Source organism: Synchiropus splendidus, chromosome 14 (assembly GCF_027744825.2).
Source record: "Synchiropus splendidus isolate RoL2022-P1 chromosome 14, RoL_Sspl_1.0, whole genome shotgun sequence".
NCBI classification, from domain to species: Eukaryota; Metazoa; Chordata; class Actinopteri; order Syngnathiformes; family Callionymidae; genus Synchiropus; species Synchiropus splendidus.
Window position 1 is genome coordinate 12,234,237 of NC_071347.1, and position 23,786 is coordinate 12,258,022.

At 44.3% G+C, this 23,786-nt stretch overlaps 1 protein-coding gene across 1 annotated transcript in view; it reads left to right on the forward strand.

The window, feature by feature from the left end:
• The window catches only part of LOC128770498 (chromatin remodeling regulator CECR2), a 28,968-nt gene extending 5,345 nt beyond the window's left edge, over positions 1 to 23,623 (forward strand). The window contains exons 2-19 of the mRNA XM_053885029.1: positions 10,525 to 10,619; positions 12,590 to 12,773; positions 12,918 to 13,045; positions 13,161 to 13,250; positions 13,371 to 13,432; positions 13,519 to 13,682; positions 16,438 to 16,530; positions 16,621 to 16,774; positions 18,016 to 18,145; positions 18,227 to 18,264; positions 18,343 to 18,434; positions 18,521 to 18,647; positions 19,209 to 19,585; positions 19,660 to 19,791; positions 19,868 to 20,654; positions 21,023 to 22,871; positions 23,286 to 23,351; positions 23,475 to 23,623. Of these exons, the coding sequence (XP_053741004.1) occupies positions 10,525 to 10,619; positions 12,590 to 12,773; positions 12,918 to 13,045; positions 13,161 to 13,250; positions 13,371 to 13,432; positions 13,519 to 13,682; positions 16,438 to 16,530; positions 16,621 to 16,774; positions 18,016 to 18,145; positions 18,227 to 18,264; positions 18,343 to 18,434; positions 18,521 to 18,647; positions 19,209 to 19,585; positions 19,660 to 19,791; positions 19,868 to 20,654; positions 21,023 to 22,871; positions 23,286 to 23,337 (4,554 nt within the window). The 3' untranslated portion in view covers positions 23,338 to 23,351; positions 23,475 to 23,623. The remainder of the gene's footprint in view (positions 1 to 10,524; positions 10,620 to 12,589; positions 12,774 to 12,917; positions 13,046 to 13,160; positions 13,251 to 13,370; positions 13,433 to 13,518; positions 13,683 to 16,437; positions 16,531 to 16,620; positions 16,775 to 18,015; positions 18,146 to 18,226; positions 18,265 to 18,342; positions 18,435 to 18,520; positions 18,648 to 19,208; positions 19,586 to 19,659; positions 19,792 to 19,867; positions 20,655 to 21,022; positions 22,872 to 23,285; positions 23,352 to 23,474) is intronic.
• Positions 23,624 to 23,786: the final 163 nt, after the last annotated feature.

Sequence of the window (23,786 nt, forward strand, 5' to 3'; positions counted from 1 at the left end):
ATTAACGTCTGCTTCTGGAAAATGATAAAAAAATGAATGGTTAAACTCAGCAACTGCTTTTGCTAGGCTCTACTTCACTGTTGCATGGACATGTCCCTCCTTCAAATCAGCCATCCATCAATTGAACTTCCCACACTTATTTGCTGCTCTGACTCAGGTTTAACTGTTTCCTTTCTATTGCCTCATCATTCAGTCATCAATGACTGATCCCTCGCCACATTACTGATGTAGTCTCTCTTTTAGGGCTGCGTTCATATTGTGGGGCACAATGCTTTTGAGAAATCTCATTTATTTGTTTATTTATTTTGCGAGGTTTTCACATTTGTAATGAAATGCGACTTGTACGTGTGAACTGACCAACACCCCAATGTGTCCTGCATGTGTAATTGAGGACACAATGACGTCTCAGCATCTGGCGATTTTTGGAGTTGTTGTCCTGCTGGAGCCAGCACATGCACTACATATTTGTTTAAAGGATAAGGTTAAATCCCTGGTTTCCACTGATGGTGGTCTACAACACTTCCATTTTAGTCAGATGGTTTTCAGAGCTTCTCTTTTCTTCGCATCAAAGTAGAGTGCATAGGATTGTTCAGGCTGGAGGTCAGATGATGAAAAACTAAATGGACCTGGTAAAATTCTAAAGCTAAAAGCAATATGGAGACTTACAACGCAACTCACGCTGAAGTGTCGCCATAACAACAGAGTTGCCTGCACAAGGACTCTTTCGCTTGAAACTTGACCTCACAGACAGCCAAGGAAGTAGTCAAATATACAATATAAACTATATAGAGATCATACAAATGAGACATGGGCCAGTCGAGATGAACTTCAGAGGAATCGTTCAGAGAGAGAGAGAGAGAGAGAGAGAGGTGTTTCTTACATGAACACAAGGCATCCAGAGGACAATCTATGTTAAACAGGCTGATCCCACAAAGCTGGTTGTTTATAAACTTAAAAAAGTCCTTGTTGTATTTCTGCCGGGATTCATAATTTCATGGTGAGAATAACTTTTATGTACATTTTTGAGTGCCTGCCCTTGTGTTACGCTCTCGCTCGTTGATGATGTGTTGGTTGGATAATGATGCGTCCTGTTCGTTCATACGGCAGTCATATCAGCTACATATCAGATTTAGATCCACATATGAAAGAGAGATGTGAAAAAATTGTAATTATAACGTTCACATTGATATAGAAAAATCAGATACATGTCACATATGGGCAAAAAAATCTGAATTGACCTGCAGTGTGAACATAGCCGAGGTCAAGTCTGTGGTCGTGCCTTCAGTCTCCCTTTCACTTGCTGTACGCTATTTGTCTCATCTAAAAGAGCAAAAGAACATTTTATGGCCTTGATGTTTCAGTATGTGTCAAGTGTGTGTAAAGCATTTACTTCAGAAAAAGGAAGTACAAACAGATTCATCAGATACTCGACTATTTCAGTTTGTAAATAATGAGATAAAGTTGATTATTTATCTTGGGCTTATGAGCGACACTGTTTACACAGATGGAACACAGTAGTCCAGGTTATTTATGCAGATTTGTTTTGTGTGTTGATACTGGCATTACTTGATATTCCTGTTCAGCTCTGACTGTGACAAACCTTTAGCAAGCACTTGCGAAGCACTTCCTTTAATCATGATTCGCAGAACCAGATTGTTTTCTATTGTACCCAGCAGAGTTGGCAGTCCCTGTGGCAGTTGCGAGGACTCGCTGTACTTCCCTGTGTCGAGTGCTTAGTAACAGACTAGAGTCATGATTCAAAAGTCATCCTATGGCCTGGCACCAAAAAATTCTATCAACCCCATTATCCTCAATAGAGCCACACCCGTTGCACAAGAGTGTTTTGGCCGTTGTTTAAGAATGCAACCGTCAATGAAGGTAATTATGAAGATATGTTTTTCGTTCTGGGGGAATATCCAAAACAAGAGAGAGATTTTGAAGCCGGATATGTCTCTAGAATAAGATTGTCCCCACTAATAATGTCGAATTGTGTTATGGTCATTCACTACTCATTGTTGAGTAGTCAAGTTGATTCAGTCATTTCACAAGTTATTTGAAAGCGGAACACACACTCACAAGTGCCTGCTGTTTGTGTGTCATCACTTAAACCTGTCCATATTGCAGTTTTAGCTAATTCATGATCTCAATTTAAATACTCTTCTTAACATCAGAACTATTTTTTTTCGGATACTGTTGTTCCTACTTCCCATTCTCTTACATTTAACTTCATACTTACCATCCTCAGTTCCTCTACCACCTGATTCCATCAGCAAGCCCTTGTCACTCATCCCCTCTTTCAGCCCCTGCCCGCTGGTATCACCATGACTAAACCCCAGATGGTTCTTTCTTTCTCCTTCCCCTGCCGGGTGGAGGCTCCCCACTTCTGTTGGGTGCTGGCCTATTTCAGGGGAGGGGGGGGGGCACTGTGTTTTCATAGACTTGTGTGTATCTTTTTTTTATTCATCCTATTAGAGCTGATAAGTGAGTGCAAGCTGTCTGCTTGCTTGTTGTGTCTGTTGTTTTGATGGCAGATGGAAGTAGGAGGGTGAGAACAAAGAACAGAAGCTTTGCTCTAATAACAACAAACTTGTCTGCAGTTGCAAACATGAGTCACAGTCCATGTGAAATCATTGTGAAATGTTTGGGGCAATTTCCTCAAAATGTGATCCATTTTTTCCCCCTTCTCCAAGGGTATTTTAAGAATCTGTCACAACAACAATGATGTAGTGAAACCCTGATCTGCAGTGTTCACTCATCCTATATATCCCTTTCCACCTCTCTCTTCCACACACTGTCACCTCAGCTGCCATTACACCAACACACACATCAACCTCTGACACTTTTCCTTTCACTCTACGCTTTGAAAAAAATGTTGTCACTCTGTGTTATTACCCCTTGATCAATCAATAACCTTTTTGTTTTTAAACAAGCTATCTTGCATGCTCGGTGAGGGTGGGGGCCTGAGTCGGTGGCTCTAAGCCCCCTCCCCCAGTTCTGATTGACAAGTAATGGACCAGTACATGCATCAGATAGATGCACACTGGGAGTGTGTGCACAGAAGGGAGTCAGAGGGGCACGTTCACGGGGGTTTGTTGCAGCTCGGCCCATTGTTGAGCTCCCCATGGTTTCCACTTTCTGTCTCCAGACTTGCAGTGCAGCGTGTGATGTCGTTTTCGCAGCTGAAAGTCACATTACTGCCACCATGGATCATGTGTCTTCATAATTGCTGATCTTCCTAGGCTATATTGAAGAAATGTGCTGTAGGTTTGCTCAAAAGAATTAAAACGTAGCAGACGTGGTTATCACTCTTAATTTGTAAGGGACAATATACAAATATATAGAACTGGTTGTGGGCAAATGTGTCTATGTATAAAGGTTTTGATGAACCTTTTTGTCTTGTGCAGTGGTGACTCTACGAAACCCTGAAGCAAAATTGGCAAACAAAAGTACAAGAGAATTATTTGGCATTAATAAAATTAGCAAAAGGATGTAGAATCATTGGATGAAGATTGTGGCTGTTTATTAGATGTTTTCCAGCCGACCAATAAAACGCCACCCCCAGGAAAGTTGTTGGGGATAGAAAGACAAACAAGAAAACATGGATGTCCATCTGAGTGGCTCTGGGAGATAATGCTTTGTTGATTCACACCTGTCCAGATGATATTATTTACTAAACGTCAACTTCTATGTGACGACGACTCAAAAAAAAAAAAGCCCGATCTGTCTTTGGGTTAGAGCAGAACAAGAACTTTCAGGAGTGGCCATCATCCCAGGAGACATTGGGGAGGTCTTCACCATGTAGTGCATGCATGACGTCCTGAGAATTTACAGGATATGGAAGCTTTTTGCCTGCCAGAGTGGTCAACTTGACCACCAGCGCATATGAAGTGTCTCATCCATCCCATGCATCAATCTCATACAAGCTGTCGTTGACTCTGAGTTTAGGTTGGATTAGATTCCCTTTATTCTGCCCACAAACACAGGTTATAAGGAAATGTTGGTCATTTGCAAGTGTTTAAAAAGGGTGTTCTGAAATGCTCTCCGCTGCACGTTTGGATCATGAAGGATAGCTATAGACTGGTAAGGCTTTTTTAAACATTATGCGTTAGTACAACGGGGCCAAAGTACTTGAATATAGCGATCAGTTGTTGAGGTCCTTAGTTTCACCACTGACATGAACCTGTCGCACTGTAAGTAACAACACTGCTGTTATGTGGCCTTAACTAATTGCTAATTGCCGAAGGGCTGTTCGACTCTTGTTTGAGGACACTCCGGCTCTGACACACACGCTTTCATCAAAGGGCATGATGTGACAAGACCTACCACTTATTGCCGACCCCAGACCTTCGCTAAACGTTTTCAACGTGACTGCCGTGGAATCACAACATTTAAATGGAAGTAAATCAGGAGTTCATGCTGCTAGCATGTCAGTAGCTGCTCATCTCACATCATGCAGTTATATGTGTGTACATTCACATATTTGTCATTGTCTTAAGATCTTGACAATTGTGTTATTATGCAATATACGGGGCATGAAAATTGCAGACACATGCAATATTGCTCCGTTATTGTTGGGCTCTCATCAAACTGTTATCACTTTGAAAAGTCAGTCTTTCGAGTGATTTTCAACCCATGTCTGCTTCTTGTATTCCACATTTCTCTTTCCACTTTGAGACCTGACATTGACACTAAAATAAAATGTCCTAAGGATAAAAAAGGCTTCCTATTTGTGTCACTGACTGGCATTATCTACTTATCTGTTGTTGGTTGAGGTAACAGTTTTGGCCTGGAGCCCAAGTCTTGAGAGTGGTTGATTGGCGAGTCACTCTCACATACACCTCTGTGCACTTTAATTCTGAGTTTGCTGTGCAGCCTTCATGCAAACGAGTCGACTAAATATCACTATATGTGTACAGAGAACTGTGTGGTGAAGCCGTTTACGCCGCTGTGTGAGCGAGAGCAGGTAGGGCAGAGTCTGGCAGACTGCGTTGGTGTTGGCACTGGAGCCACATTTACCTCTGGATGCTGGAGGAGGCGATGCTACAAAAATACACAAATTTAAGTCCTTAATACGACCCGAGGCTTGGCACAATTTGGTGATGTCGTAACACACAAACTCGTGAAAAGTTTGTGTGTCAATAGTGTTGTTTGCGTACGCTCAACGTATGAGTGTTTGTGGGATGTGTACATGATTGATCATGATCCACCTCTTGTCATGAAACTGCTACCAGTGAATTTTGTGTTTATGAATTGTCCTATTATGGGACGCACTTCCAAAGTGAAAATTAACTCTGGGAAAATATTTATCTAAACTGTTAAATAAATCTGTCAGTTTTCCCATGCCCCACTAATGACCAAATGAGACTGAAAATTGGGCAACTAAAGTTTTTTCAGACCAAAATGAATCCTTATTGCATTAGTTAATTATGTCAAAGGTAACATTTGTCTTCTACATCGTAAGCCACGTTGCTGTGCTTCATTGTCTCGCTCTACCACAAGACTTTCTGGCAAATGATACGTAACACGGTGACTTTTCTTGCCTCATTTACGTTGACATGTTTATCAGTTTTATGTGTTTTTAGGTAACAGTCCAGCTACCCCTGAAAAAAATACTTGGGCAGTATCATTTTTCAGATTACTGGCGATGAATGTATTTCAGCTCATTGTTAAAAGTATATACATTTTGGTTTATACTGAATAGCACTGTCATGAGATACAAACATTTTTACTCATTGACATCAGTTGTACACATGCTACGTTTTAAGAAGTAGTTTTCTTCACACAGCACTAGTATATTGCAGCTTAGAATTTTAAGAAGTCCAGATTGCAATTTTCCACAAGTTAAATAATGTATGTGATTTGGATGAATCTGAAGGTGGAGGTTGCAGAACTTTCTTGAGGTTAAAAATTCAATCAAGAGGCGTCACTTCTTCTATTTATTTGTCAAGCATTCCTCTGATCGTGGACATCCTGAGGATGTGAGTGTGATGTTTTCCTGTGGTAATATAGCTGTGTGTGCGTGTTTATCGTGAGGAGGCAGGAGGATGGTGGTGGGTGGAGGGTGTTGTCAGATGATGGTTCCTGGAGGACCCATGTGTGAGCTGGAGGTGGGGGAGGATGGCATAAGAAAGGAGAAACTGAGTAAGACTTTTACACAACAATCAGGCGCCCCCTTCCTCACCCGTCCCTCCCCCCAGCTATCCCTGTTGTCTCCCGACTACTACTGCTGGATCCCAGTGGACCTTTTGGTGGTGTCTGTTTCCAGAGCACAATCTTCTGTTAATATTGGCCCAACAGCTTTTGTTCATCGGGGCTCACTTAACCTAGAGTTACTAAAAGTCATGAGGTGTCATTGCAGGTAATGCAGCCATTATATGTTCTTGCTTCATTCACAGCGGGGGCTTGTTGGTTTGATGGTGCATTTCAAAATACTTTTTAAGTTTAAGGTTGTTATTACCACCATCGTACAGGCAACCATCTTGCATTTTGGCTTATTCGGCATTTTGTTCAAGTTTGTGTTTGGTGTTTAACATTGATGTAATTTGGCATATAGACAATATAGACACATGGAATTTTGTATGAAAATGTTGCTTAAGTGGTAGATAAGTCATTAGATAAGACTATAGAATATGCTAGTTCCTCCTGCATCTGGGGGACTAAAGTAGAAGTACTTGTAAATGCTCTTGATCATAGGACTAAACTTAATAGTTTATACCTTTTATAAGTCGAATTACTGGAGTTTTCACCTACCAGGAGCAACAGACCTCAAGCAGAGCCTGTCTCAATGGATGAAATAAGTTCTCCGCAGCATTAAAAAGTAATGTCTGGCAAAGACCTTTTTTTTCTCGGTGGAGTAACGTCTAATTGAGATTAAGTGGTTTGCAGTTGCTGACCTGTTTTCAACCCAGTATTAGTGGCAGGGAATGATGGATTGACTTTAGATGACCCCATCAGATAGCAATGCAAGGATTTGACAAATGTTAATGTGGGCCTGTTCACATAAACACAGTGATTGGGCTCGAGTGGCTCTAGTTGTCAATAGCAGGTCTTTACACATCCCTGAGAACAGATTCACCGAGGCCACAACTATGCATTTTAATTCACAAAATGGCTCCCCAATTCTGAAATACAATGTCCTGTTTATTGCTTTTTCCTATGCAGTCACAGCTCCGCAAGATTTTCAAAACACAAATAAGTGTCAAATGAGCGAATAAAACCCATGTGCTCGCCATGACACTGGTGAAATATAACCCCGAAACGTCCTGTTTTTGTTGTTGCTGTTGGGTTTGGCTGTGTGACTCGAGTCTGACAAATGTTCTCCACTGGAGTCACCAACCTGCCAAAGAGAGGGGCTTAATGTGGGGGCTGAAGTGAAGGGGGGTGAAAAATGAAGTGTTGGGTTGGAATAAGTGATTGAGCTTCAAAGAAGGTACAGCGGTGAGTCAGGGACGTAACAGCCTTTGAGACGACTTGCTAATTGTGAGTTGAGGGATAACGGCACACCCTTTCAATTCACTTGTGTCGCCTGTCTTTCATTCTGCTCTTGGGTTGTCATTTTAAAGCACAAGTTGAAGAAATACAGGAGCTTAGCTCGATTAAAAATAGTCCGAGCTTATCACCTTACCAGCCCTCTTATCTTGATGCTCTATTAATGATTTATATTTAAGAGCCAAAGTGCTGCTCACTTTTGTTTGTCTAATAAATTGTTGGCAGAGTTCTGTGCGTCTGTCAAAGAGGTTTTAATCGTATTTCCAGCTGGATTATTCTTTATACTGTCTGACAAATGCTACTGCCAGCTGCAGCCGTGTCCCTCATCACGTTGGCCGTTGGTTGCGGACGGATAGGCCGTGTCAAGGCCGAGGAACAGCCAGCCACGCAGCGGTAGTTCCCCCTCTGTCCAGTATTTGAGATGCCGAGTGGGTATTCAAAGGTGCAACAGTGCGGTGTTAATCCAGGGGCTGTTCCGCTTGGCACTTCACTGTTGTTTGTCGGGCACAACTGTCCACTCCTCCTGGCCTCCACTCTCAGCTTTGTGGAGCTGTGATCAAAGTGCACTTGGCCACTGATAGACAGGCTCACCCTGGCCTGCTTGTTGCTTTGGAGAGCGCTGGGAGTGGAAGCGTGTCTGAAACAAGAGTCCATGCTCCTTTTACTGACGCTCCGTATATTTTCTTTTAATAGTACCTTGGAATGGTTTGTGTGTAGTAGTGCATACAGTCGTTCTGATGAGGTGATGTGCCCGGATCATAGCGCTATGGTAATTTAACTTGACACAATGTCATGGAGTAGCGTCGTATCACTTCTCATCCTGTTAACTCACAAGGAAGTGTGAGTCGAGTAAATACTTTGATAAGTAGTTCCTTCAGTTAAAGCAAGCGATGGAGCATTGTGTTGTTGTTGTTGTTCTAGTAACTAGTTTTGCTTTTGTTCTCCGACTGCAACGATGACAGTCGCAAATGTTTTAGGGAAATAAAAGCAATGTTTCGAAAAATTGGGCGTATTCTGCTTTCCATTGCAACAGATTTTATCCGTACTATGTTCTGTCAGTCATGAAATTGTGTGATGGGAGGGGCTTTGCAACAGGTGAGTTCATGTGCAATGACAGCCAGGTGGTATCTAATGCACCCACCAAGTGGATGTTCTGAAGAGCGCTCAGTTTGACTCTTGTCATATCAGACCCGTCTTGCTCTCAGGGGCACAAGCAGAACTTCTTTTTGCGTTATTTGAGACTGTGAGAATGGAGCCATTTCAGGTGTGCACCCGAAACACTGAAAACGTCTCTGAACTATGTAGTACACATGCCAGAACTGTATGTGGCATGACATTGTCGCACCAAACGAAAGAGATGGCGCATTTGCTGAAGAAGCTTTGAGCGCTGTTCACAGATGACCAACACACTAGAGTGGCTGGGGACAGGTGGTGCTCGTGTTTTGGGGCTTTATGACCCTTGTGGGTTCAAGTTCTCATTCTGGTTTTAGAAAATAGACTTTAGCAAAGATCATGTGTTTGTGTCTGCTTTCAGCATTGCGTGTTCTTCTTTTATGCACAGCACCTTATATTGTACGTGATTCACAATATAGAAAAAAATGGAAGATTTAGTGGTTCAGTAAGCCTTAAAACTGTTGCCGATTAAGCACTTCTGTGTTGTCTGCCATTGTTGTGAAGTGACAACTTTTGGGTCAAAAGACTAGAAAGGCATTGTCGTAATCAAAATGTGGCGGTTTGGTTAAACAAACATATGAGTCTTTGTCTACGTGTGGACGGCGCCTTATGAGCGAACACTCCTCCCTCCCCTTGCCAAATGTGAAGTAGCGTCACACACACCGTCAGAGTAAGCGGCGAACAATGAAATGAATGCTGATCGCCCATAATCTTGCAAGCGGCTCTAATAATCCAAGATTCTTTATGTGAGTCATGCGTTGGTCATGGAGTCTGACTCATCAGCCCTATGGCAATGTCTGGTCTCCAATTATTCCTTATTTTAGCGTGACTTTGAAGTCAAGTCATTCAGGTGTTTTTCCTGTCCAGATTGGACGGAGCTCTTCTTGAGTTAATGAGGTTGTCCATTCGTGTTTTATTTGACCATTTCGCAAAATGTACCTCACCCTCTTCATTTTGGCCTTCATGCCTCCCACCTCTTGCTTCCTATGTTCCATTTTATTTGCTTGCCTTCTCTACTGCAGGAAGGTGAACCTTGACCTTTGGTGACCTATCTGGCTTTGTTCAGTTATGATGTACAAGTGAGAGGATGAAGAGGTGGTTTGTCCTTGAGACCATCTGCTACAGGTTGTTCGGCTGTTGCTTTGACTGTTGAAGGAAACTATCAGTTTGGCGCGGCACAAGATTTGGATCAATTTTGGGTGAACCGCATGGCCCTGAAGGCAGAAGGAGTGGTCATCCCCTTCTCTTGTATGAAGGTTGAGCTCCATTGACTTCATCCAAAAAGAGGCTGCTTAGCATCCTGCAAATGAGGGGCTTTATGTTAAATGGACACTTGGCTGATGAAGCATTCTGCATTTGCATTTATACCATCGCCGTGGTTTCCTCCCTCCGGCCTGCTCTTTTCCAGAGCCTTGGGGCTTCGCTGCAAGCTTTGTGAGGAGCTGGGCTTATAAGTCGGTCAGCGTAGGAGAGGAGGGGGAGCGTGGCTGTGTTGTGGTTCCAGCCACCTGCTGCTTGTCGTTTCTCCTTGCTAGTTTCAGACTCTGCTGCTTCATAAAACCTCAATGGCTGTAACACAATGCCAGGCAGCAGAGGGGTCACTAGTGAACTTGAACTCCGGTTCCACTTCCTGACTAGCGGCCAATCAGACTTGCACAGCATCCCTCCCACTTTTTTCACTTGCCAGTTGAACAATGATTCGTAGAATTTTGTGTATTTAGTTGCTCCCAGGATTCATGACATCATCGTTGTAAACCACAACAAAGAATAGCTTTTCCTACATATTTTTATTGTTGTTTTTAATGCAGAAATATATCACAGGATATTATGAAACTAATGTTTGATGTGTGTTTCTCTCACCAGGAGTTGGAGAGCGCCATCTCGGAGCAGGACTTGGACTTTCTTGGGGACCTTATTGCTTGTTTGTTGCAGGGATGCTACCAGCGAACAGACATAACGTGAGTTTTTGATTCCAACGTCTGCAACTCCAAACCACAGTAAATGCTGCTCTGGCAAATACAGAAATGCCCCCGACCAGCAGCTTTTTCTTGAATCTTATTTTCCACTGGTACAGCACCGACTTTACGACAGTCTTGTGAATACTCCTCAGAGAAAGTGAGTCAGCTATGAAGAAACTGTTAGTCAGAGTTTTGTCACCGTGTCTCAATTCTGTGAGGAAATTTTCCAACTTTTCTTTCCTTCACACACTCTGCTAATGGAAGTAAGCAGGGTGTCTGTGAGTGCCCCCCCCCTGCTGTTACACCTTCTTTACTCACTGTCACAAAAGCATGTGCTGGTGTCGGTGAAATGATTTGCGAGGAAGCTGAGATGATCCAGTTTTGGGCCCAGACTGCAGCTCACGGGAGGACAACCTTGTTCATTGGACTGGACAGGCGCTGGCATCCTGGGGGTGGTTGCTCAGCTTTGGCCTTTCACAGAGCTGCCCTTTTCATCCACAAAGGAGAGGGACTGGGTAATCAGGAGGAAGGAGCCTACAGCTGTGTGGAAAGTGCACAGTGCTCTTTCAAGATAAGCCATTTTTCTCTGCGCTGTTGCATGATGCTCACCCCTGCCCCTAGCCGATCAGGCCACTTCAGATGAACTGGAACTCAAAAGGTACAGATTAATCATCTGGATCTGAACCGGAACCAACAGTTACTGACCAGATCCGACACCTCGCAGAGAGACAATCGCACTTGAATAAAAGGCTCTCATTCAGCTGGTAGTCCACTACCCCTCTGGCCATTATGGTTGTTTGAAGTATTTGTTTCCACTGCTATAAATAACAAAAGTGTGCTTGTCGATATGGAAACGTTTGTTGGCTTTTAAAGAGCTATATTTACAATTGAATTGGTTGAATTGATCTGGACTGACAGAACACAGTGATCTGAGAATATCCACTTGTTTAGGACAATTGTTTGTCAAGTTAACATTTCACTTTAAAGAACGACGCAGTAAATGGAGTTCTTCACTGGCTGTGCTGAGCTAAGATGCTGCTTCCATTTTGTGTGGTCTTGTCATTTACTTTTGGGGTTTTTGACGCAATGCAAAGGTTTTCTTTAAACCTCTAGTCCATCAGATTCTGCTAAAGTAAAAGCAAACTCCAGCCCTCCTACCCCTTTGTGGTGCATTCCAAAATGTAACAAAAAAGCATTGAGTCAACTGAAGTGCACAAAGTGCTTCGAGGAAAAGAAACAAAACAAACAGTATATGACCCTATCTGCATGTAAAACGACCTCAGTCCGCAAAGATATGACAACCGACCTTGTTGGCATTACCTTCTGGCACTAATATGAATTCTGAACAATTATTAAAAAAAAAAAAAAAACTTTCCAGATTGCCCATGTGTATAAGAGTCTAACTTTTTTTAGTTTTTACAAATCAAAAGATACTGATTTGTAATGTAACAAGAGTTTTATTTTAGTGAAGAAAGATGTTTACATCCAGCACTCATCTGACGTGCATTGCGGGTACATTCATAAGAGACCATAGAAGATGGCATGAATATTCAGAATCAAGTGTGGTAAATTATGATTGGGTTTATGAAGTATGATAAGATGGTGGCATAGCTTAATCTGGTTATGAAGAGACAAGAACTCTTGACCATCACCTTAACTGTAACCATGTTCTTTTACACATTTCCCCAAATATTGCACCTTAAAGTACTTCTGAACCTCTTTCATAAAGCCCTCTAAATGCATCATGCCTTATGAATTTACTAATAATACATTGTAGATGAGATGTATTGAGTATACCCACATTTTATCTGTTTAAAAAATAAACTGAAAAAAGAGCTATATATATTATTATATAATTGTTTTAAACATATATTGACAGGGTTTTTTTTTTTCAATCGTTAATGAAAATGGGCACTTTTTGTGTAATGAAACGTCAAACTTTAGTTCTATGTCTTCTCTGTGAACCTCAGACCTCAAGCATTCAGCCGGTACCTGGATGACATCATAAGCTACAGATGGGAACTTGAAGAGGGGAAACCCAACCCACTTCGAGAGGAACCCTTCGAGAACCTCCCCCCTCGCACTCAGGTGGAATTAATTCACCGCCTATGTGACTACCGTTTGGATGCTGCCGATGTCTTCGACCTGCTGAAGGTAGCTCTCTCGTATGATAGATGATCAGCATGTAACTTACTGCGAATGTGGTGCATGATTCCTGCATGAAATACACTCCATTTGTGGGTTCTTTATTTTCTGGACTCCTTTTCGGGGCTGTTAAAAATGTCTTCCCCCCCTCAGGGCCTGGATGCTGACAGTTTGAGAGTGGAACCACTGGGGCAGGATGGAAATGGAGCCCTCTACTGGTACTTTTATGGCACTCGAATGTACAAAGAGGAGCCGCTTAATAAAGAACCAGAGAACTTAAGGTAAACCGCTTTATACATTCACTTTTGAAATGAAGCGAAGATCAACCAAAATGTGTGTGGCGACGTCAGTGCCGGGAACAGGACAGCTATGAAAGTGTCATTTGTCTGTTTTCAGCCCTCAGGATGAACCTGCTGATCCTGCTTTCTTAGAGAAGAAAAGTGGAAGACCGTTCAAGAAAAGAAAATTTGACGACTCTCAGTCCAGGTAAACAAAGTCTTACTCTAAACTGCTTATTTTCCCATTTTTATATTGCACCATTTTAGGCTCAATGCTTGAATCATTTTTGCACGTTAACAGCTTGTTTATTTTGTTGTTTTCATCCAGCAGTGAGGCGGAGAGTGAGGAGAAGTTAGATACTGAAGAGGATGATCCACCTCCTCCCAGAGGTACGACCGTCAGCATCACTCAGACACTGTGTGCAGTAAAAGCTCTCATTTGACCCAGCTGATCTTCTGTCTCTGGTTTCCTCCAGCACGGTGTGAGCGAGGCACCTGGTCTCTGGTGTGTGACACAGAGGAGCAGTGGTTTAGTTTGGCTGAAAGCATTAAGGACAAGACCTCCCCGCAGGATCGTCACCTCTACCGTGTCATAAGCCAAAACTTTCTCCCCGAGATCAGCAGCATGATTGAACACAAGGTCAGATACTGAGATATATAATGGTGTTACTTGTGGAAGCTGTACCTTGTTTTTGCAAGTCAGTTTTACTGGTTCCCTATTTAGGCACGAGAGCTGCTAATGGAGCTCACTAATGTCAGCCTTTGGACGTCGTTCATTTTTTTGTGAGGGGAAAACAGGTGGAATGAAGGAGAACTGGTTGGTGCTTGCCTCCAATACTTAAGCTGAGTTTGTAAATGAATTCAGCCCCAAGCAGTTAAGGGGAAGCTGGATTCTGAGAATTTAACTCTCAACTTTTGCCTGCCAGCCTTCACCTGGAGTTAAGCTAATGACCTTCTGTTTTGTTCGGTAAAGAGCACAGGCTACAAACATCATCCATGAGGGTGCACCACCTACAGTCAGGGAAGCAGTGGCACTGCTTTTGACTTCTGTGTTGCTGGATGGATGATGGGTTCCCTTTGGCTCTATAGAAATCCCTTCAATATGGATCTGTCTATTTTAAGCCTCCAGCCAGGACAGTCAGTTTGTTGTTGGGGCAAACCATTGTCTTCTCCACCCCCTACCCTCGCTGCCAAGTTGGCCAGCCCCTGTGCTCTGGTCTTCTGCCGTGGAAAGGGATGGGTATTTGGATCCCCCAGGCAGTTTGGGGTTTCTCACTGGGCTGAGGGGAGGAGTCCAGCTGCTGCTGAGTCTTATTTGTAATGCTTATTTACTTAGAGGGTTTTATGTGTGGGGTTTCTGTAGGTGTCTACCTCAAGGTCTGATTTTTCTCTCACCATAGTTGGGATAATGCGTGCCGTTGAACCTAATCGTCGTCCACAACAGTCGTTTTTCTTTAAGTACCCCTTTCTTCTTGAATGCATCTTATTGTCGTGCAGGGAAGAGGTCCACGATTTAACAGGTCAATTCATCCCTGCCATATACAGCAGTCACTTACCGTTGCTATAGAAACCCCCAGAGCGTTTCCTCCATCATCATCAGCTGCGAGAGTAGGAATGTGACTGGCAGTTTGATGTCAGCAGCGAGGTCATTCACTTTCAGCTGTCACTCGTTGATCTTGTCCATCATGGCACACTGGTCTTCCACGACAAGTGCACCGCAGCGGCTAGCATGTTACATTGCAGCATCATGAGCGCGGTAAGCGGTTTGTGAAGCAGTCGTCAAACACTGTATTGTCTTTGGGCTGTTTGTTGTTCGTTACATCAGTGTTTACATTTCCTCCCGATGTCATTTGTTCAGCTCATTCAGGTCAACCCTGCTGGTCGTTCATCAAACAATATCCTGTAACCAAGCTTGTTTAAAATGAAGTGTGAAACATAGCACGTCATAGAACACATCTCAAGGGCTGCGCAACCTGCAGTCTCACCTCATGGGCTCTGAGTGACGGCGCCGTCTTAACCTTTCTTGGTGTTGACTTCAGGGGCTCTTTATCTAATCTAGGCTACTCTGACAAGGTGTTTTGTGCTTCTCATGGGATAAAACTGGCGCAGACCAAGATGAGCGTGCCAGGTTGTTAGACATGTGTCCCCAGTGTGGGGGCTGTCGGGGCCTGCGAGGCCTTCTCTCCTATCCTGGGATAACCAGAAATCATGATCATAATTATAATTGTGAGAGCCGGCCGTGCCGTGGACAAGCGCACTGGCACCACATCTGGGATAACCTCATTTCCATACTATAAAGCTATATTTTCACACTCTCTGAACCCTGTGGCTTAAACAACGGTGCATCTAATGTATGGATCTTTACAGGCAAACAAACTAAATTCCACCAAGGTATTGGCATCACATCGGACCAATGGAACCACTGACGTTTACTGACACTTTACAGCACTCGACTGCTGGTTTCGCCTGTGTGTTTCCGCTGGCACCTACTGGCACACTGCTCTCGCGTTCCACCTCCACAGCCGCTCTCAGTGTCTGCAGTGCGTAGCTGCGAGTTGAGTTAAAAATCTTGTCAAAGAGTGCCTATTCTTTCATTGAAACTTTTTGGACAGATAATTTAAAATACCCATTTTATTTTCCAGTTTATCTGTTTTAATTGCTGATACAGGAAAAGTGGCAATGCAATGTCCAGTAGTGTATAAGTGGATACTATTTCCTCAGCTGTGATGTCATAAATGGTGGTGTTATTAGATATATTAATTGAAGTCCTAGGTGTGAAATGCACAACCTGCCATTGTGTGTCCTGTGTTGGAGTGCTCAGAATAGTTTTTCAGGCGTATACCTTCAGCAGTGCTCTTAAATTATTAGCTTCTTGTTCTTTTTTAAACACTGGTTTCATAAAGATACATTTTGACTTCTGTGTGGTTACACATCAGATATTAAGAGGACCACTCTGTTCTGATTTATGGCTTTTCACATTCAAATGAGGTGCAAAGAATTTGTGTGATGTCTGAAGCATAGATCCTGAGAGTCAATTAATAACAGGGAGAACAAAAAACAAAGAACAAGAACATGAATGTAACAAGAAAGAGACTGACTGAAAATGAACACCAAATGTCGTTTTCATTCTGTTGCTCCCAGAGAAAGCAATCTCCTGTCATGCCTGCGAGTCTGAGTTTGACATTTGGGGATAAAGCCCCCTCAAGGTGACGTGAAGGAGTCTTGGCGGCGATAGGGTGTCACAATAGGAAAGGGATACAACCTGTGACCTCTTAATGCCCTTTTTCTCTATGAGAACCCTTGAATCCCTCAGCAATGTTTTCACTTGCTCAGAAGCTGTCATCAACATGTCAAAATTCCCCCATAACTGTGTTTTTTTTTAATCCTTATTTTAGGAGCAGGAGTTGAAGCAAAAACTACTGCAGCCAAAACCTGTTCGCACTGCGCAATGGTTTGCTGATAAAAACACCAATAAAGAGGACAATGAGGTTTGATTTTTCAATTCATTCTGATTTCATGTCTTTTATAAGCTGATGGATGTTATATATTAACAGTTATATTCACCTATTTCTGCCCAGGACAATCTCAAAGGCCTGACAGAAGGGGAGAAGAAAAAAGATGACATTGAAGTGGAAAGGCAGCTTCTGCTGGCAGAGCAGCGAAAAGAAGAGGAGAGACTTCAGCAGGAGGAACAACAGAGAGAGAAGCTGGAAAAGGTTAAAGCTGTGGAAGGTAAGTCAATAATGATAGTTCAGGTTACCTTTGTATGTACAGGTAGATTGGGTTGTCTGTTGCTTGAGTTACTTCCCTTATGACCCATTTACAGACAATAAAAACCTAATGGAACAAACACTATAAACCTCAGAAGAGTATATCTTGTTTTTTTAAAGCATCAAGTAGTATGAGTTTCATAATCACTATAGTTGTCTACGGTAGTAGCACTTACTGATAACTGTAAGTGACCTGTCTGTCTTTTATTCCAACTTGTGAATGAAAGAAACAATGTGTGTTGAGGGGCCCTCCTGCTTTAGCGTTGACCACTGCTATGCTTTAATTCGGCTTCACACAGCTAGAGTGGCCGGAAGACTGGTGATTTATGTGTAGTACACAGAGCCTTGTCTTTTCTACGTCCCTCTGATGTCATGTGTCATGGGTTAATGAACTGCTGGTTGTGCTTCTGTGAAGGAGCCTTATTAATGCATTATAGATGAACCAGACCTGGCCTGGGCAGAATGCATATGTGGAAAACTCCCTCAAACATCTTTAATCCACACAGCAGGAGGGTGACAAGCCACGTTGCCTTTCATGTTGAAAGATAAAGAAGTACATACAAGCTCTGCTCTGTTCTCCGCTTTTGATCAACTTGACCTACGACAGGAGGAGTGAAGGACTGCTCCCTTTCTACTGGTTCAAATCTGCCTCTGGCCTCAGGTCATCATTACAAATGATGTTGCTTTAGTTGCTTAAGTGACGGAAGTACAATTGAGTAAATGTCTGTATATTTTTACTCAAGGGCCATTGTTTCCTCCTCCCAGGAGGTTATGTTTTTGTCTGCTTGTCTGTCTGCATCTCTGCAAGTGTGTTTTGAACTTTTCTTTTAATCTTGATAATCGAACAAGGAACAAATTGTTACATTTTGGTGGTGTTCTTGACGTCTAGGTGCTAATGTTCACACGCCCCAGAGAATTGGCAACAACCCCCAAAAAAAGGAAATCTTCACCGAAAAGCAGCAATGAATTGGATCCCTAAAATAAAGTTAGAGCATTTGTTTCTGGATAATATTGTGGTCGTCTTAGCAACTCGGAATAAGCTAGTGTTGGTCATGGGCTCGTGGTTAGAAAAGTGCGTACCACTTGGCATCTAGACACTATTTTTTGAATCATGGAAGTATTTGTATTTTGAAGTCACTTGAAATGAGCCCCTCCCTGGGGAGGTACTGACACGGTGCTTTTCTGTTCATCTTGCCCTCTCAGAACGAGCAAAAAGACGCAAGATGCGAGAAGAAAAGGCTTGGCTGGTGTCTCAAGGAAAAGAACTCCCTCCTGAACTTTTGAATTTGGATCCTTCCTCACCTGTCCACCGAAGACGGAAGAGTAAACAATAGTAAGAAACCTCTTCTCACTTAATCCCAATTGTTTATGTAATTCAATATCTTTATCATAACTTTGTTGTTTGATGTTTCAGCTATGAAATCGATGATGACTACACAGCTTTATACAAAGGTATATGCTTCATGTTTGAAGGATGTTTGTTCTGAATCTTGATGATATATTACTGATGATGTTTCCACCCTCTTTCAGTGCTTGAAAACTTAAAAGCACATAAAGATGCCTGGCCTTTCTTGGAGCCTGTAGACGAATCATATGCACCCAACTATCATGACATCATCCAGGTACGACAGCAGCAAATGGTTTCTTTAACCCCCTCAGATATTTACGATTTCTAGTACTGGAATCTTAATATTCTCAAACGTTTCAGACACCCATGGACCTGTCCACTATCGAGAAGAAGCTCAATGATGGGGACTACGTCTCTAAAGAGGAGTTTATCGCCGACGTGAAGCTCATGTTTGAAAACTGCACTGAATACAATGGCGAGGATAGTGGTAAGTGAATATAATGTAACAGTTGTCGTCTCGTACAAATGGCCTGAGTTGTGTGGAAAAATGGTGTGCATGCATTCTTGGAAGAGAGCGACTCCCAACGACAAGGGGCTGGGGCTAAGTGTTGTGTTGGGGCCGGGCTGAGGCAGTTTTGACAGTGATTAATGGGGAGTGATTGAGCAGTGCTCCACTGCTCAGGGGGATCTGAGCCCTGCAGTGCCAGAGAAACATTCCAGCCACTAAAGCCTCCTGTCTGGAGCCATCCATTCATCTGAATACTTTCCCCAGGGACGGGGGATGTGATTGGTGAGGGGGCCCTAGGTGGACCAGCATTAGCAGCAGAAGGAGGGGAGCAGGAGAAGCAGGGGTTCACCTCGACCCTCTGACCTGATCAGCCGCCCAGTGTTGGCCTGAGAACAGAGCACTGTTGGCGTTTGCGGGGTTAGCACATGACCGTTGAAAATGTAATTTCTGGACGTTATGCGCTGTGAGGCCCATCAAACTGGACATAACCTGTTCTTCAGAACCTCAGGATCCCAGTAATGTGCGTTTGTGTTAAACCAGAGTACACTACGATGGCCGAGTCGCTGGACCGCTGTTTCAACCGTGCGCTGTTAAAACACCTGCCGTCTGAGGAGGTGGATACAGATGAAGAGTTCCACATCAGCAAAGAAGACAAAGACCGGAAGGAAAAGAAGAGGAAAAGCAGTAGTAAACATTCCGGGCCTGAAAGTCTCATTAAGGCCACTGAGCAGGTCCAGCGTAAAATAAATCTTCAAAAAGGCAAAGGTGGTGCTCTTTTAGAGGAAGACCACGGCAGGTTTGCGCACCAACCTCCTCACAGACACTGGGCCAATGGTCCTCCTCATCATCCTCATAGTCTTCCTCCAGGCCAGCATCCCATGCAAGGTCATATCGGGGGAATATACGCTGGACAACGGGTAAATACAGTTTTCCTTATAATGTATTCCTCAGTTATAGTTCCTTCGTAATCATCATGTGTTTTCATTACTAGCCCCACGGTCCACCAGTTTCACACATGTACAGCCATAGAATGGCCATGGATCCTCGTTTCGCATACCCTGCTCACATGCCAAGACACGGAAATCCTCACTTCAACCACATGCAACCAAATTATAACATGCAGGTCAGTCAGCTCTTTATTCATGAAGCCAAACTGCTTCTGTGTGTGAACCTTGTTAAATGATGTTTTCTCTGTGCAGCATCGAGTGGGAAACCCTCATCAGTATCCACTGGGCCCTAATCCTAACCATCTACAGCCTGCTCACCAGCAGCAACACCCATACATGGGCCCTGCACATGGCCCATCTCTTGGTCCACGTCCAGCTGCCCTCCAACCAAGACCCCCTCCTGAAGGCAGCATGTACCCATCCCAGCATCATCTGGAAAACCACAACCTTAACCCAATGGCAAACAGATTCACTGGACCCGAAGGACTACATCATCAGAACTATAGAGGCTTACGGCCTACTGGTATGGGCCCGGCGAACATGTGGACTAGCATGAACCACCAGGAGAGGCCTCGAGGAATGCACATGCAGGACCCCGATGTAGTCAATCAACACAACTTTGGTTACGGCGGAGTTCCTCCTCCAGTGGGGCAGAGACCATGGCCAGAAGCTGATGGATATCCTCATCCTTCCTCTAATGCCCATTTACACATGTCCACAGTGATTGGGTCACCTGGCCCGCCTCCGTCTCAGCCCACTGTAATCCAGCCGGACCCCAGCCAGACTAGGACACACTTGGCTTCAATGCTGGAAAGCCCAGAGATGCTGGCTCTGCAGCAACTGTCCGCCTCTTCCAACCCCCCTGCTGGCTACCCTCGCCAGCTCGTGGGTACCATTGAGGAGAAGGGGCCCCCATCAAGAATTGGCAGCATCGCGGGTCACTTGTCACAGCAGCTCCCCGCCGTCGCAGAGGTTCAGCTGGGCCACCCTGCTGAAGACAATAAAGCAGACGACCAACAGACAGACATCCAGTCCAAAGGTAGACACAATCATTTCTCCATTTTTGACTAACCCTCTGTTCTACACATGAAGGAGTCCACCACCGTCTAGGATCGCCACCCTGCTCTTTGTTGCATTATACTAATTATGATTAACCGTGGGGGGGCCTATTGAATATTCATTACATCGTGACATAGTTTTGACAAGACTTGGTGACTTGCTGGAGCAGAACGGAATAAATGGAATTGCATCAGTCATGCTTGTCAAACAAACACACAGATGTTACACAGATGTGATAAAGGTTATCGCATTTATTCATTAGTGGAATTCATTTGGCGCAATATGAATCTTTACTGGTGAATTGGAGTAAAATTATCGGATTTAACATGGATTTATTTTCTGTTACAGACGCAGTGACGGAGAAGGACCGAGCTGCTGAAAGTACTTCCGGTGAAAACGCAGCACACAGAAGCACAGTGTCCACTACTGGCCCAGCTGAGGGAATGCACCCGACCATAGGAGGGTCACCCCAAAACTTGTCAGGAGCAGAACCCCTTCTCAGAGCCTCAGAGTATCACAAGCAGGAGAATGGTGGTCGGGGAGATTCAGCCAGTAGCTGCATCCCTCAGCCGAATGGTGCTATTTCACCACAGCTCAACTCCAGTGTTACAAGCAGACCTGGGTCAGCTGCCACTAACCCACCTCACGATCGGATTCAGAGCCCTGCAATGATTTCTCAGAACATTCCATCTTGTCAAAATGGAAAGCAGCAACTTTTAGGGAATGATTCCCAGATAACGACCAACCCGAAGAATGGAAATGATCCTCATCTATCCGGCACTATTTCTTGCACCACGGGTCCTTCAAAAGAAGTCCCCCCAAAAGCACAGCAGCCCTCTTCACAATGTGCGACCCAGCCAAATATTTCCCAAAGTAACTCTCCTAAACAGCCTACAATTAACAGTTACTTACATGGCATGCTCCAAAGCGCGACACAAGGGGCCCATCCCGGACATCCGCATCCTGCCCCTTTGACTTCGCTGCCCCCAAGTCACCCAATGCCACAGTTACCTTCTCAGCCATTCCCAGCGGACCATGGCGACCAGAAGCCCAGTGAACCTACTAGTAGACAAGATGCCGAGGAGACGGCTACTCTTCATCAGCTCAACGTATCCTCAAATAATATGCTCAAGAGTCAGGTTCACCAAACTGGACGTTATCAAACCCCACAGATGAGCAGCAGCTCAGGTTTGGAGCCCCGAGGACCAATGCCCAGCAATACCCCAGCTATGACGCCTCAAGACAAGGAAAATGGGGTTATGAATGCGTATAGTGGGAGAAAGCCAACCCAACAATGCAGTCAGACAAATCCAACCAGACCAACTCATCAATCAGCCCATCCCCTATATCCCAACCAGGCCGTACCAAACCCCCATTCTGATCATCCCACCTACCAGCAGCAAGGGGGCAACACTTACTCGTACTCAATGCCTGGCCATCAGCCCCCTCAGCAATACCCTAATGCATACACGCCTCACTTCCAGCAACACCCCTATTACCAACAGCCGCAGAGCCACAGTAAACTTGGCTTTCCCCCTCAAAACTGGCACCGGCCACCATTTCAACCACGCCAACCAATACCCCCCTCAGGATATTTGCCTCAGCCAGTTGGCAAAGGCAACAGCCCGTCTCTAGATGGCTGTGGGTCATCCGTGGGTGCTGGCGCTTTGAATGGCTCTGGATTGATGTCCCCGTCTTCCATGTCTGGGGACGGGCTGGAGGAAGGTAGGGCTGCCAATGAAAACAACACCAAAGGTTTCTCACCCGCAAACCACAGCCACTCTGACCGCCCCGACAGCCCTAAAGAACTTTTGGACCTTGACAGTCATAATGCTGCTGCTCGCCATCACAGCAACCAGCATTCTCAACTGCAACGACCCCCTGGCTTCATGTATGACCCTCGTACTGTGCACCCTGGAATGCTACATGGAGGCATGCCGCCGTCTCACATGATGTCTCAACCACGCGGAGTTGGAAATGGAACCCTCTACAATACTCGATTCGCGAGTGCAGTTGCTTATCCCGCCCAGGGACCGCATCCGCATTTAATGGAGGCCCTTCAGCGGCCACAGCAGCTACCATACTCGCCAGGGCAGAGCCGCCACGCCATGTACCGACACCCGCAGCCAAGTGGCCTCTATCAAGGCATGTTAATTGAGCAAAGAGGTTTGGCCCCAGAACACTTCATGAATCCGGGGTGAGAATAATTTTTCATTTGCTCTATTTGTCAGTGCAGTCAATAATACAACCACTGGTTCAGTTGGCACAAACCGGATACTATCAAGAAGAGAGAGGGATGACAGGGAAATCCCAATTTTACTGTGTTAACTCTGGGATACTGAAGCAAATTGGCTATAAGTGTGGTAATACATGCTTGTCTGTTTCTATGATGAACGACCCAAGGTGCCTCTGGCCTTGGGGTCCTCCAGGAGGAGCAAGTTGAAAGGGTTATGGGAATAAAGCCCTCTCTAGGGTTTCTTCAAGGTTTCCGTGTTTTTTTCTCTCTTGTTCTCAAGCCATTGCGCGTAAATGTACACAAAGATCAAGCCGTGACTTCTGTGAATTGCTGCCTGTGATGTGAGGCTAATGTGTTCTTGCTCTGACGCTGCAGGCAGCAGATGATGGCTGCTCAAGGAGGACCCAACAGCAAGCAGGGAGTGTGACAAGATTCTTGTCTGTGAGTGGCTCTTCAGTTCGACTGCTAATCTAGCATGCATATATTTGTGTGATTTAACACGAGTTAAAACTGGGTGTTCTGAGATCCTAGTGAGATAGTTACAGCTTAAATTTGTCTCTGCAGGGGGAGCTGACTCCGTTGCTGGGCACTCAGCAAATTCAAGAGAACACATCTCCTGGTCGTCTCACACTGGATCCAGCCTCAGATGTCAGAATTCCATATGGAAAACCTCATCCTGCCAAGAAGCTTGTCCCAACATATCAAGAATTACTGGCATGAAATGTCCACTAAATCTATCTAAAGTGGTTGGTGTTTTCGAGATGCTCTTCTGCTTTCACAAAGACTCTTCGCCCTCATCAGTACCATTGCTTGTCGACATGTGTTGTCAAGCTGTTAGTAATCTTAAGCCCGACAAACATAAATCGAGTTTGCCTT